Raw genomic sequence first — 14,776 nt, 5'->3', positions numbered from 1 at the left:
CAGCTGAGATCCATCAGCAGCTTTAGTCATGCCTGACGAGTAAAAAAAACCCCCCAAAAAAGCAACTTTTTTTTTTTTTTTTTTTTGCTCAAAGCAATAAAAAAAAAAAAAGAAGAAGAAAACCCCACCCTCCTTCATGCCTCCCCATGTAGAGCCCCCTCAGTGCGTCCTGCTGGAGTGACACCCCCCCCTCCGCTCCCAGATAGGTTCTGCCTTGTGCTCCTCGCACCCCCCCACCCCCCGACTCCTCCCCGCCAGCCGCCCTACACTAACCACCCGTCAACATGCTGCTTTACCTGAGAATGGCCGACACCTGAGGTCCCATGCGTCCAGTGAGCGCCGAATCCGACGGTCCCGCTCCTCCTGAAAGCCTCTCTTGCCCCTTCCCCCTCGCGGGCCCCCTGCCCGCCTCAGAGATGTCCCTGCTCCAGTCGCTGGGGCCAGTGCAGAGCTGGCTCGGCCAGGAGCTGGAGAAGTGCGGGATCGACGCCATGATATACACCCGCTACGTCCTCAGCCTCCTCCTGCACGACAGCTACGACTACGACCTGCAGGACCAGGTGGGTGTTCCCAAACGCAGGCTTTACTCTGGCCCCCGTTGCCCGGCTCGACTAACTCTCCTCCCTCTTTGTCCCGCAAAGGAAAACGACATCTTCTTGGGATGGGAGAAGGGATCCGGGAAGAAATGGGGCAAGAGCAAGAAGAAAGGAGGGACTGACCTGAGTCTGGAGGAAATGAAGAAGCAAGCCGCCGTACAGTGTCTTCGCTCCGCATCCGATGAAGTAAGCTCTGTTGTAATCCTGCACTCGTCGCCACACCTGTGGGGGAAGCTTGAGCTTTATTCGCTTTTCGTTGAAAGTCCCGAATGAAGGGCTTTCTGACTATATCGGGCCAGATGATGTCATGTGTCTAATTATGTCAGGAATCGGCGACCGCCGTCGTCCTCGCTGCTTGATAAGGTGCAGTCATGCGCGTCCTAATGGCATGAATCATGGTGGAAAGCTGTTGAATAGATGGCGGGGAACACTGAACAAGAGAGAATCTGTTTTGGAAACACACGGCCACCTGATTTGTCCCCTTTTATTTAAGTCTGCATCGGGAGGTTGCACTGGGGTCAGCACTGTGACACAACTGGAACGCTGACCTTCCCGAGGAATCTCCACCGATGTCTAAATATTTTAGTCAGTATTTCTGAAGCGGCTGAAATCTGCTGACTCGTGGCCAGCTGTAGTAAAGTGGGCGTGCGCTGAAGCAGGGAGGATCCGCTCAGAGGAGAGGACTTTAAACCAGCGCAGGGTTTCTGCAGCCAGCAGCGGAGTCGACTCAGTCGTCAGCTGACCGGCATTAGCACAGCGATGCAGGGAGAAACCTCGCCGCTCGTGTAGTGGCATGGCGAGGAATGCATTAATCTGGAAGACTGCGGCCATGTTGGGATTTAATAGCGGTCATTTTTCCTGTCTTTTGAGTGCCGTGTGAGGCCATCCCGTCTGCTATTGACTTCTTGGTTGGTTTTTTTGTTGAAGGATTTCTGCACCACAGCTAAATTTAGCACAGTCATGGCCGAGCATGTCTGAACTCTCACAAGTCAGCTGGCTCAGGTTGTGTCAACCCCCCCCCCCCTTGCCTTTCACTCTTTCTTCTGGCTGGCACTAGCACTTAACAAGTAGTACACTGAATATAGTGGGCATTTGTAGGCGTCGTCCCAAATATCACAGTAATTTCAGTATGGTGATATTAGTGAACTGTAGGGAAAGTGGAGCAAATCGTGGTCCGGAAAGTGTTTTGCCTTACTGACTTTTGACAGTTTGATGACTTGTGCCATCTGCAAATAAAACCAATTTTAAAAAGCATGATGTCGCTTAAGATAAGATAAGATAATCTTTATTGATCTCACAATGGAGAAATGTACTTGTTACGTTCTGCTCTTAAGGACTCATGAGTAGGGAAGACAAGAAATGTGCAAACAGTTAGATAAGAATAGAGGAATCTTGTATACAATGACTATCAAGAACTCTAGGGGCCAAAAGTATTTACAGTAAAAAGTAATAATAAATAAAATAAAATAGGACTAAAATAAAAAAAATAAGATAAAAATCACAGACTATAATAAAGTATGATAAGTTCTAAGGGGAGCAAAATATACAGTAAGATAAAATACAAGGAAATTAAACTATGATGGGGGCGGCAAAGTGTAGAATAAAAGTACAATAAACATACTATAGTAAAAAATAATACCAGTGTTGGCAGTGCAGGTTCAGTCCTAACAAGTGGTCAATTAGTGGCGTAGATAAAGTGGCGTAGATACGGGTTATTGCACATAGTTTTTTTGCTCATAGTTTTTATTAAAAAGAGCAGGGATGCCCAACATGAGGCCGGTGGGCCAAAGCCAAGAAGAAAAACTTTAGTTTACATTTTAAGGTTGTTAAGGCACTATTTTTCCAGTCAGGCCCACTAAAGGTAAAACTGGTCTGCATGTGGCCCCTGAACTGAAATGTGTTTGACACCCCTGATCTGGAGGATGAAGACTTTGAGAGCCAGTACTGACCTCTGGAGACGCCACAAACAATGTCCAAGCATGGAGAAGTCAAGCTTCCCAGCTTCACTAACTGCCTCCTGTCTTTTAGATAACGTTTCACCCAGTGTAACTCTATTCTCCTGATTCCATACATGTTATGATTGATTGTGTCAAAAGCTTTTTGTAGGTCCATCAATACTCCAGTTCTATGTAGTTTGTGATCAATAGTTCATGATTTCCTCAGTTGATTCCATTAATGCCAGTGATGGTTCGATCTGAATCCATACTTACTCATTTTTGCTGTTCTCTGAATTTGTCTAATCTGCGACAGAATATTTCTGAGAATGGTGGTAGTAAAGAAACTAGCCTGTAGTTTGTGAAGTGGAGTCTATCCCCAGGTTTATACTCCGTGACAACTTATCATTTGGGTTGGAAATTTACTGTTTTGGCATGATGAGTTACATGAATGTCAATTTTACTTTCCTTGCACAATACATCCCACTTTTGCACTATGAAATATTCTTCTTTTATGGATATTCAGTGACAACTGTTGTATGTACATCTACTTCAATAATTCACAATAGTATGATGGTTTTATTTGAATATATTCTTGATTAAGTATTAGCATATGGGATTAGGTTCCATCTCACTATGTCCACTTTATTTTCATTTGTATTGGTGAGTAATTGTGTTCCGTTGGTTCTGTGAGGTAATATAATCCCCAAACACTTGGTCTGCCATGCTAGATGATAATTCCTCTTGATTTCTTCTGGTGGTCTGTTGTATTGTATGTAGCTGCTGTGTTTTCAGCACGGTTGCCGTGTAAACGGATAAATGTGAAGTGCACTTGGTTTAAAAAAAATAACGCCATGACAGCAACTTCATATTATTTTGTGTTTTCTTCTATTTGTTTTAAGATGTCAGTTCCAAATGTAATTCAATCCTTCTTCTTTGTCGCCCCTGCAGAACTCTGGAATTGAGAGCCTGGTTGAAGAGCTTTGCTCGAAACTGAAGGACATCCAAAACAAGCAGAAAGGTTTGATACGTCTCGTTTTTCATGGATTCATTCCAAAGAAGTGGAGTAATAACTTGTTCTGATGGGATATTTTTATTGGATGTGTCTCAGAGGAAAAACAGCTTCAAAAGAAGTCTGATGGCTCTCAGTCTCCAGAGCGAACTGAGTCCCCCTCTCCAAAGGACCAGGTGGAAATGTGAGTTGCGTAATTAGACCATCAGACGTTTGTTCACAAAATGTAATGGGTGAACGCATCCTTATTAAACTTGTGATCTGAGGTATTTAAACTGTGTTGACCTCTCGTTCTTGTGGCTGCAGGTATTATGAAGCCTTTCCTCCTTTGTCAGAGAAACCTGTTTGTCTCCAAGAGATTATGACGGTGTGGAACAAGGCCAAGGCCTGCACGTACTCCAGTTCCTCATCTGCAGCCCCGCAAACCAGCACAGACACCTCTTCCCCCAAAGATTGCAACAGCGAGAGCGAGGCTGCGAAGGAGCGGCGTCTGGAGGCATGCGGCACCATCCCCACGGCACCCAGCGAGAGAGGCCAGCAGCGGAGGAGCAAGAAGGAGAAGGAGAACCGATACCACGGCGGTGCAACGGGCGAGGAGAGATCCACGGTCCACTCCAAGAGGCAGCTGAGACACAGGTCCGAAGGCAAATACCGCCCTCGGTCCTGGTCTTCTGGCTCCAGCGAGGCTGGATCGAGCTCGAGTGGGAACCAGGGCGACTCGAAGTCGTTCAGAAGCAAGGCAGTTAGAATAAGGCACAAATCCAGAGAAGCTGCGAAGAACCGAAGAGCACGCAACAGTGGACAGTTGAAGCTGCAGGTGAAGGTCATCGACAAGGACGAGCGGCGGAACGCGGGAGGAAGCAGTAACAGCGCCACGGGCAGCATTGCCAAACAACCACAGCTTTATAGAAAGGGGAAGAGAATGCTGAAGGAGATTCGTAAAGATCCCAGTTGGATGGAAGCGAAGGAGTCTGCAGCTGAGGCCAGAAACAAGAAGGAATACATGGAGGAGCCCCTCTGGTACACCGAACCCATCACAGAGTATTTTATACCTTTCAGCAGCAGACAAAGCAAGCTGGAAACAAAATATCGGAGCAAAGTAGACTCCTTTGACGGATTTGACTTGTCAACTGACTTGGAGAGGTTGCCAGAGCGAATCCAGGGGATCTGCATTGCCAACGAGAGCTACCAGAGGGCGTACCTCGCGGCGGGCTCATTTGTGGATGGGCACTTTGTGGAAGGGCCTGGCGACGTAGACGACGACTCCGCTGAGCTCACCGGGACCTCAAGCTGCCCTCAGCCAGAGGATAGTAGAGATTTAGATGACACGCATCTGTCCGAATTCACTCACTTCTATGAAGTAGATATTTATCAATCCATATTGGATACTAGTGCCTCAGACTCGATACAAGAGAGTCGAATCTTAAGCATGATTCGACAAAAAAGCAAAGAGCAAAGAGACGTTGAGGCAGAATGTTGTTTAGTGTTAGATGGCCTTGAGCAGCAAGGGAAAAGTGCAATACGGGCAGACTCGCAGGATGCCTCGGGATCTGTTGGAGTTCTAATGGAGGATCTAGAAAACATGGCTCAAGTGTGGGGATGCTATTCCCCGTCCACTTCAGAGGATATAGACGGGGAGAGCTTCATCGGGGACTCTCCCATCCGGCTCTCCCCTCTTCTCGACAGCGTCTCGTTCACCCTGAGCCAGCTGTCTGGAGCGCTGGAGGAGCCGTCTGCTCCTGAAGCCACCAGCGACCGATCTGGTTTGAACTCTTCCTGCTTCTCCCTCTTCGAGCTGCAGTACGACAGCCCCACTCTACCTTTCCCCCGCGACCCGCTCGCCGCCGGTCACGACAACAACACCGACTCCAGCAGCTGTCTCGACCCGCATTCAAATAAACAGTCTCGTTTGCTTATATGGACCAAAAATAGTGCCTTTGATGAAACTGAACACTGTTCGAACCTATCAACACGAACTTGCAGTCCGTGGTCACATTCAGAGGAGACCCGTTCTGACAACGAGCAAGGAACCGCTCCTGCAGAGGATGCTTCTCAAACTGGCAACGAAGAGATTGATTGTGTCATCCCTCCTCTCTCCGGTACATATCTCGAAGATGAGCTCTTGGAGTTTTTGCAAGACGACTCTGGCCGGAAGTGCGAGGAGGTCAGTGTCGGCACCGCATCCAGTCAGACCTTCACCAAAAAATCTAAATTGGAGTCCATTTGTGGCATCGCGTTGGAGAAGGATGAAAGTAAACAGTACAGCACTGGCATGTTTTCGGACAACACAAACCAACAGAGTGAGGATTACAGCTCAGGGATTATTAAAGACATTTGGACTGCAATTGGAGACGGCAAACGCGCGGCGTCGAGGCAAGGAGCGGAAAAGCCCAGGGAGGGGCTCTTCCCGGACGAGTCGGGCGGCTACCGCCGCGGCTGTCTGGAGGTGCAGGCGAAGGGCGATCACAGCCAGGGGCCGCAGAAGAAAGCGGTCCAGCGGTCCGAGTATCACCTCTGGGACGGCAAAAAAGAAGAACAGGACTTGGCCAAAAGCAAACTCTCCAAGACTGATGGAGCCGGGGATTACATGACTCCGTCCAAGCCCTGGGACTTGACCTCCGACAAGGAGAGCACGTCGTTCATTCTTGGAGGGGTGTACGGAGAGCTGAAGACACTAAGTGGCGACAAGAATTGGGCCGTGGTGCCGCCCAGCGACACCCAAGATAGCCTGCTGCAGTGCACCGCCGCCGCTGTTTCGTCTGCGTCCAGCTCTGACATGCTCACCATCACCGGCACCGACGTGTTCATGAACACGGGCAGCTGCTTCGCCCCCGGACACAGGCCCCTGTGGAGGCCTCTGGTGTCTTTCGGGCAAAGTGACCCGGCCACGAAAGGAGGCGGCGAAGGATTGAATAAGGGATTCTCTTTCATCTTCCATGAAGATTTGCTCGGACCGTACGGAGGCTTGCGCGGCGAGGAGCAAGGCTTGGAATACCCGTTCGCGTCCTTCAACCTGAACAATCCCTTCTCCCAAGTCCTCCACGTGGAGTGTTCTTTTGAGCCTGAGGACATGGCTTCGTTCAGCCCAGGATTCAAGCCCAAATCCATTCTTTGCTCGGACTCTGAGAATGAAGCCTTCCACCCGCGGCTGTACGGCATCAACCGGACGCAATACAGAGCCATTCGCATTTCCCCCAGGACTCATTTCCGACCTATATCAGCCTCGGAGCTGTCTCCTGGAGGAGTGAGCGACTCGGAGAATGAGACCGACAAAGAGGAGACGAGTTTCCCCGCCGTCGCACCGGTGGACGTCTTTGACGACCCCCAGGCAGACCTCAAACCTCTGGAGGAGGACGCAGAATGCGAGGGCCCGTATTACGGCAAGTCGGAACTGGAATCTGGTAAATTCCTACCCAGGTTGAAGAAGTCTGGCATGGAGAAGAGTGCCCAGACCTCTCTGGATTCCCAGGAGGGCTCCAGCACCCTCCTGCCAATCGCCGAGCAGGAGATTTGCTTTGACTGCAAAACGGCAGCAGCCGCACCGAGTGCAGGTGGACAGCCAGACGTCTCGGTCGGCGAGATTCACAAAGATGAATCTGCAGGAGAAAAACCGTCCTGCTTATGTTCACCAGCAGGTCAGATCCCCAAGTACGGGATCGCCTATGACTTCGTTGGACATGTGCCAGAGGTGAGGACTCCTTCTAAATAGACTTGATGTTCTATGTATGAATCATTGTGGCTCCAACAACACTAGGAGGGGTCAGTTGTAAAATGAATTTCACATCATGTGACTGTTTGATGGGGAGAAAAAAAACTAACCACTTCTGATTGGTCTCCTTCAGTTCCCTCTGTTGAATATAAGTGGACAAGGAGGAACCGGCAACCAAGCAGATGAGTGCTGGTGGCAGAACACCATCTGTTCCCCTCTCTTCCCTGGATCACAGTGTACAGGTGAACCGCCTCATTCACACAGTTGCTTTGGAGAAGTTGATCAGGGCGCTGCGGCGTCAAGTAACGCTTCCCGTTGACGGTATACAGACGTAATTGATCTGTCATTAACTGTTGGACCGAGAGCACAGACAGGCTTGTTCCCATAGAAACACTAATGGTGATTACAGCCAAAAAGCCACTTGGCAGATTTAAGTTATTACTTTTTGATCTTGTAAACGCAACTTTGAAAGCAGTTTGTAACCTATCTTACATCGTGTTAGCATGTGATCGGCGTAATGGAACATCCATCAACATGTGTGACTGGTGAAAAGACTGATAGATTGGACAAATACTCAGCGCTCGCAACTTAACTGACTAATATTTTGCACTGTATTTTATATTTTATTTTATTTTATTCTATTTTCTTGTGTATATACTTATTTATTTATGCATGTCGGCACCAGGGTAGACGGCAAAGTAAGAATTTCATTACACTGTGAAACCTACTGTTGAAATGACAAATAAAACACCTTGAACCTTGAACCTTAACAGTCCAGGGTTCAGCTTTATGTGAGACCTCTAGCCAGGAGCGCCAGCCACAATCCACTGAAGCCCCGTTTACACAACATCTGCAAGTGAAAACTGAAAACCTTTGTTGCGTTTTGGGTGTTTGTTTACGCAACACCAGAATATATATTTTTTTTAAAAAGGCCAAAAACGTCCAAGTTTGTCACAAAATGCAGCTAATGTGACAGAGAAAATACCACAAGTTCCAGGAGTAAACAAAGGGAGAAAGAACTGCTATTTGAAAGGACAAGGGATTTACATGAGTTCCTTTCTATCGTGACGTAAATATGTTTGGGATTTTCCTGTGAAAACCTTCATTGTGTTTTGTGCGTGTGTTTCCATAACAACGCTGCTCGCAGCGGTTCAAAATGCAACTTTTCAAAAAGCAAAATGTCGCGTTCACCTGACCTAAATGAGGCGAAAACATGCAACGGTTTAAAAAACAAAACAACTGCTCCGCAGGCGTTCTTGTGTTTGTAAAACCTGGTCGATCCAGCAGGGGGCGCTCAAAGGTTCCTACTCTCACCGCTTTGCTTCTTGTCCTCTCTCTCTCTCTCTCTCTCTCTCTCTCTCTCTCTCTCTCTCTCTCTCTCTCTCTCCAGGGAGCAGCAACATTTGAATACTCCAGTTGTGCAGAGGACGCCCGTCGCTGAGAGGAAGCCGTTCCTCTCCTTGTTGTGACTGGACCTCCACCAGCAGAAGCTTCAGGGTCATCTCAGAGCTGAGGGGGGGGTGAGGGGGGGAGGGGCAAAACCTCACCTAGGCCAATTTTCTGAGACAACCCCCTTCAAAAATCCTTCCAACACATTATCCTGTTCTGTTTTAGGTATTTCTTTCCATTTACTAACTTAAAAACGACAAAAAAAACAAAAAACCTTGTTTAATCAAAAATCCGATCAACAAAAAAAAAAAGCAAGTGAAAAAAATAGGTTAAAGTAAAAAAAAAAAACCAAACAAAAACAAACTATGTTCTGTCTTCACGCGACGCCGCGTGCATTGTTGGGATTTGTTGAGTTGACTCTTCTTGGTCCTCATGCGCGTCTCACGGTTGGATTAGTTGGGACGAGCTTTCTGTTCTGTTCTACCCTCGTCAGTTTTGTTTCCTGCCACGTTCTTTTCTTTTTTTTTGCTCTTCAACTAGGATCCTGGTGGTTGGTTGACGTCTGAATGGTTGTGCATGTGTGTCCGTCCGTCCGCTTCCACTCCTCCTTTATCCATCCTCTACTTTCTCCATCTCTTCTTCACAAAGACGACACAAGGATCTTGAGGTTTTTGTTTTTGTTTTGCTTGTTTGTTTTTTTTTCTCTTTTCTTTCGAGTTGCGTACGACTTTGAAGAGTTTAATTTATATAAGTTTGTTTGGACGACTTTCTGAATGTGTAGAGAATGTGTGCAGCCTCGTTTTTTTTTAAAAATTATTATCATTATCCATAAAATTCCCCCATGTGTGCAAAAACTTCACAAGTCTGATTTTTTTTTTTTGTTTTGTTTTGTTTTGAATGGTGATAGTCTTTCAAAAAAAAAAAAAAAAATCTAGTAGTAGACATAGTGTGGTTTGTGAGGCTAAAACAATAACGGAAAAAAACCAACAAAAAACACAAAATAACAGGAAATCAAAAGGAGTTTTTGTGGCGAAAATACTAATAATTTACTTGAAAATGCAATGCTGTAAAAATTGGAAAAGAAAAACTCTCCCAAAAAAAAAAAGGTTGTGATTTTTTTTTTTTTTGTTTGTTTGTTTTTTTTAATTTATAAAAGCCGTCATTAAAATACACAACTACAGCCATTTCTGCAGACGCCTGCGCTGTTTTCAATGGTACAGACAACTGGTGCTACGAATATGTTCATCCCCCTTCTTTGAAGTTGCAGTTCAATTATTAGACCCCATTGATCATCGTTTATTGAGCAGTCTGTGAAAAGTTTTTTGTTTTTTTTGCTTAATGTGGCTTGTTTTTTTTTGTTGTTTTGTTTTTATTTCCATTTCTTTTGACATTTAAATGATCCTGCCTGTAACAAAAGAAGCAAAAATGCTCCCTTTTCCTTTCACTCAGACCCTCGGCAGAGACGTGGCGTTGTCCGTCCTGCCGCTTCTATAAAATGCATAAAACAAAAGGAGCGAGGGCGAACGGCAAAACCAAAAAGCAAGACATAATAACTACACTAAGGTACAAATGCTTTTTTTTTTTTTTTTCTTTCTTTCCCCATATGAGGTGTGTTTTTTTTATTTGTTGGTTTACAATATTATCTTGTTGAAATATTGTCTCGTCTCACCGCGTGTGTGTGTGTGTGTGTGTGTGTGTGTGTGCGCTGGCTTTGAGCCGGCGGAGGTTCAGAGTGAGTGTATTGGAACTTTTTATCTCAGAGAACTTGTGGATGTCTGCTGAGACTTTCACGAAAAAAAATGCAAATGCATTATCCACACAACCCACCCCCCCCCCCCAACCCAACCCCCACGCTTACCTCCACCCCCCCTCCCCCCCAACCTAAAACACATTAGCTGTAGGAAGCGTTTGCAGCGTCACGTTTCTATAAGGGTCTGTACGGGTGCGTCTCAAAAAAAACAAAACGTAAGGTTTCCAGGGGGGGAAACAAAAAGTAAAGACCCTTTACATTACGAGACGTCTCTTCTGCATTCAGTCCACCCGACATGAAATGTTCAACAGCTCCAATAGTGATTAAAATAAAGTATCTCGAAAGATCACATAAGATCACTTTTTTTTTTTTTTTTCCAAATAAAATATATGAGGACGCTTGAAACATTTTAGTATGAATGAAGACGCTGCTGCTATAAAACTTATTGACGGATCAGATTTTCTGCGACGTGTCTGTTCTGTTCTGATCCCGCTGGACATGAAACCACGTCCACTAATTCTGAAGCGCTCGTTCCAAGTTGCGTCTCGTTGCCGCGCATTTGATTGGGAAGCAGGTGGCCTCGCCGAGCGACCACTTCCTGTTTCATCACCCGGCGGCGTATCTGCTAAAGACGTGAGAAGTTCCCCAAACCACACACCGGCGCTACGGCGCCGACTTGTGGAGTTCCGTGTGGTCACCGCCGGTTTTGTCAACTTGCTTCCGTTCAGTCACGGAACGATCGTTTTGTTCTGTGAACGTGGCGATTCTTCAAACTTGCTATTTGGAAGCTGCATCCAAGAGTATGTCGCTGTGGCCCCGCCCACGTCCACCTCTGCACCCACTCCTTGACCACGACTGGTCGGTCATGGTCAAGAAGTGGGTGTGTCCTCGGTCGGATACTCCCGTGCACTTCCGCAAAAAAACCCAAAACGCTTACCTGCTTTTGTGGTGCGCGTGGCGTCTCGCCATGCAGTTTTAAGGTCGTCCCAGATTGGAAGCCGTCGGTGAGCACTGGCTAAAGCGCGGAGAACCACAACTTTTTGACTTTGGCGTGCTTAAAATATCTGGTTGTTGCCGAGTTTAGCGAAACGACTACATACGTCGGGTTGAAGCTTCGTGGACGCGTCCAACGCTAACGGCACCTCGTAGGTCCTCTTAGCTTCGTGGACGCGTCCAACGCTAACAGCACCTCGTAGGTCCTCTTAGCTTCGTGGACGCGTCCAACGCCAACAGCACCTCGTAGGTCCTCTTAGCTTCGTGGACGCGTCTAACGCCAACAGCACCTCGTAGGTCCTCTTAGCTTCGTGGACGCGTCTAACGCCAACAGCACCTCGTAGGTCCTCTTAGCTTCGTGGACGCGTCCAACGCCAACAGCACCTCGTAGGTCCTCTTAGCTTCGTGGACGCGTCCAACGCTAACAGCACGTCGTAGGTCCTCTTAGCTTCGTGGACGCGTCCAACGCTAACAGCACCTCGTAGGTCCTTTTTGGTTTTCTTCCCAGTCAAACTTCTTATCAAACAAAATTAGCAGCTGCAAGTGCTTTTTTTTTTTTTTTTTTTTTTGCAACATTGGGTCATAAAAAGTTAAGCACAGATTACATAAAAAAAAAAAAAAACTGGGTGAAAGATGGCGGTGTGGCTGTACTGCACTGTCCCGGGTGGCGGCGTTTCTCATGTCGGGCACGGTTTGAGGGGAGGAAAAAAAAAAAAAAAAACGCCAGCGTGTCCCGATTTTTTTTTTTTTCCCGCCAAAACGAAAGAACCCTCCCTTTCCGTTCTGGGCAGCAGAATGAGAAACCTATACGAGAGAAAAACACCGTAACTTTCAGGGTCTCGTCACCTTTCTTTGACAGTCATCAGACACTCAGGAATTTTTTAAGCGACGCAGCATAACCTCCGCTCAAGACCTGCGACGGTGCATAGATGCATTCATGTAAAAACCTTTCTTTGATTGTAAAAGAAGATCATTGACAGTTGGAGATCTTCCCAGGCAAACCGCGGAGGCGACTCTTTAATTTAGAGCAGTAGTTTTTAGGTGGAAACACACACGCACATACACACACACACACACACACACACACACACACACACACAAAAAGATTCAAAAAGCCATTGTGGGTTGCATACGCAATGTTGGGAGGGAGCTTGAGAGCATCCCGAGTCCTATGCAAAAACCTCGGCGCATGTAAACATTCAAGAGTCTATGAAGAAAAGTCATCCGGTTAATTTTTGCATGTGGATTCTGTTTGAGTGAGGGACATCCGATAGGGAGGGGGGGAGGGGGGAGTGGAATGTCTCTGGGAAGAAGATAAAATAAAATAAAAAAATGCATGCAAACATCACACTCCCTCTTTTTAAGTTGGATTGAAGGAAAGATTTAGTTTGGTGGGGGAAAAAAGGTTTACCCGGTTATGGGAAGAATGGTTGTGTGTGTGTGTGTGTGTGTGTGTGTGTGTGTGTGTGTGTGTGTGTGTGTGTGTGTGTGTGTGTGTGTGTGTGTGTGTGTGTGTGTGTGTGTGTGTGTGTGTGTGTGTGTGTGTGTGTGTGTGTGTGTGTGTGTGTGTGTGTGTGTGTGTGTGTGTGTGTGTGTGTCACAGAAGCACCTACTGGGAGTTGAAAGGAAAGTGTCACACCTTTCCCACGTCGAATTCTTCCATTTCCATAGGTTGTGTTTGGGGGGCAAAAAACAAATAATAAAAAAAGAAATGAAAGACGTTTGTGACGAGAGCGCGTGTGTGTGTGTGTGTGTGTGTGTTGTTTGGAAAGATGCTGATGGGGTTGCCGAGTTTCAAAGGCACTGTGGTCTGAAGTAACCGGTCCAGCACTGAAAGCCGGAGTTCTCCTCGTCTTCTCATTCCCACATAGATGACAATCCTTCCCCCTCCATGTTCCCGAGCCCCCATCGGTCCCGAGTAGCCGTGTTCTGATTTCATGTACACCCTGAGTAAATTATTTTGTTTCATTGTGGATTTTCTTAACATCTAATAAAGGAATAAACCAAACATCAGTTTGAGTGACGGTGTCTTTTATTTAATTTTTATTTTTTTTACATCTGCAACTCCTTGAATGTACGTAACTGATGAAACTATTTCTATAACTTCCTGTTTTGATAAGCGAAAAGGAAGTGTTAAAAGTTTACCAGTTGTATGATACCAGCGAAAAGTCTGACAGTGCAGGAGAGTTGTGGACCAATCGGTGCTTGAGCAGCAAGGAGGGAATATGAGTCGTAGGAAGCTGGAGACACATCAAGTACCAGTAGAGTACCATGAAGACTCCAACAATAGGCACGAAGAGAAGTACTGGTATTATAAAGGTACTACTAGTGAGTGGCGCCTGTGCTTTATGAGCTTTATGCACAAATCCACTACAGCTCCTTTATTTCCCGTCTTATTGGACGAACTGATAAATCCAAGTGTGTCTGGCCTCAGTGGCGACAAGAACAATGGTCAGACACACCTGGTTTGTCCGGACTGTAAAACAGGAAGTGAAGGACTTCAGGAAGTTGTGGAGACGTCAGTGCTCTGTGAACATGGTATACGAGCCATACCTGTACAAATCATGAATGGTATATCGCACACACACACTTGCATCACGGTGCGACCTGCTGCGACCCGGATGACTCGCGGTCTCAAGCAGGCAACGTTTGCATCGAGTCGCCCGCGCCACAGAGCAGCCTTGCATTTAAGGCAGCCTTACATTTCAGCCTTCGCCTCATGGGGACACTAGAGAACAGAGGGAGGACGCTGGAGGAGAAACGGGCTCCTCCAGTCAACGTATTCCACATCAGGCCTCAACACCACGAGATTTTAAAGACACATAACGGCTACAAAGGCTGCAGCTTGTATCTCCTTTATTACACATATTGTCATACATATCCAGACATATTTCATCATGTTTTTGTGCTTGTAATTCACATAAAAAAGTTTTTTTCCCCCCACATTTTATAAGTATTTAAATTTTTTTTAATACATATTGATATGTATTTAACTGAAGCCTTTACTGATACACACACATACATGTGTAAACCTTGTTATTCACCATTCTTTGTTCCTCTCCTGGTTTTTGTTTCTTCTGTCATGAATTAAAGCTTAATGAGTAGCGCTTGTGTTATAAAAAAAACTATTAATTCACATTATACATCCTAAATGATCACGCTCCTGTGTAACGCTGACTCATACAACTGAGAGGTGAAAACCACACGTGACAATAAAAACTGTGTAGCCTCCAGGTGTTGCAACCTCGTGACCCATCGCGCGCACACTCTGAGCCCAACCCACAGGAGGGGTGGAGACGTTTAAAAGCCTAAGAGCTTACAACACATCTGTCGAAATAAAACAGTGTGGATTAAGAATGCAATTAATATATTTGAACTAACACATTTCCAAGA

General features: G+C 46.3%; 1 protein-coding gene across 1 annotated transcript; it reads left to right on the top strand.

The window, feature by feature from the left end:
- Positions 1-278: 278 nt before the first annotated feature.
- kiaa0232 (KIAA0232) lies at positions 279-8,765 on the top strand. The gene is made up of 7 exons (XM_080518967.1): positions 279-560; positions 642-782; positions 3,482-3,551; positions 3,642-3,726; positions 3,849-7,230; positions 7,385-7,493; positions 8,642-8,765. The coding sequence occupies exons 1-7, from the start codon at positions 324-326 to the stop codon at positions 8,656-8,658; spliced, it is 4,041 nt and encodes a 1,346-aa protein (XP_080375093.1). The 5' UTR covers positions 279-323; the 3' UTR covers positions 8,659-8,765.
- The last annotated feature ends 6,011 nt before the right edge of the window (positions 8,766-14,776 follow it).

This window comes from Blennius ocellaris (genome assembly GCF_963422515.1).
Source record: "Blennius ocellaris genome assembly, chromosome: 23".
NCBI lineage: Eukaryota > Metazoa > Chordata > Actinopteri > Blenniiformes > Blenniidae > Blennius > Blennius ocellaris.
Note: the sequence above shows the minus strand (reverse complement) of the source record. Positions and strands in the feature narration are given on the sequence as shown.

Coding starts and splice junctions, on each gene's coding strand:
- kiaa0232 (XM_080518967.1), top strand. CDS start 324: ATGCGTCCAGTGAGCGCCGAATCCGACGGTCCCGCTCCTCCTGAAAGC. Junction 3,727..3,848: donor CCAAAGGACCAGGTGGAAAT/GTGAGTTGCGTA, acceptor TTGTGGCTGCAG/GTATTATGAAGCCTTTCCTC. Junction 7,231..7,384: donor TCGTTGGACATGTGCCAGAG/GTGAGGACTCCT, acceptor GGTCTCCTTCAG/TTCCCTCTGTTGAATATAAG.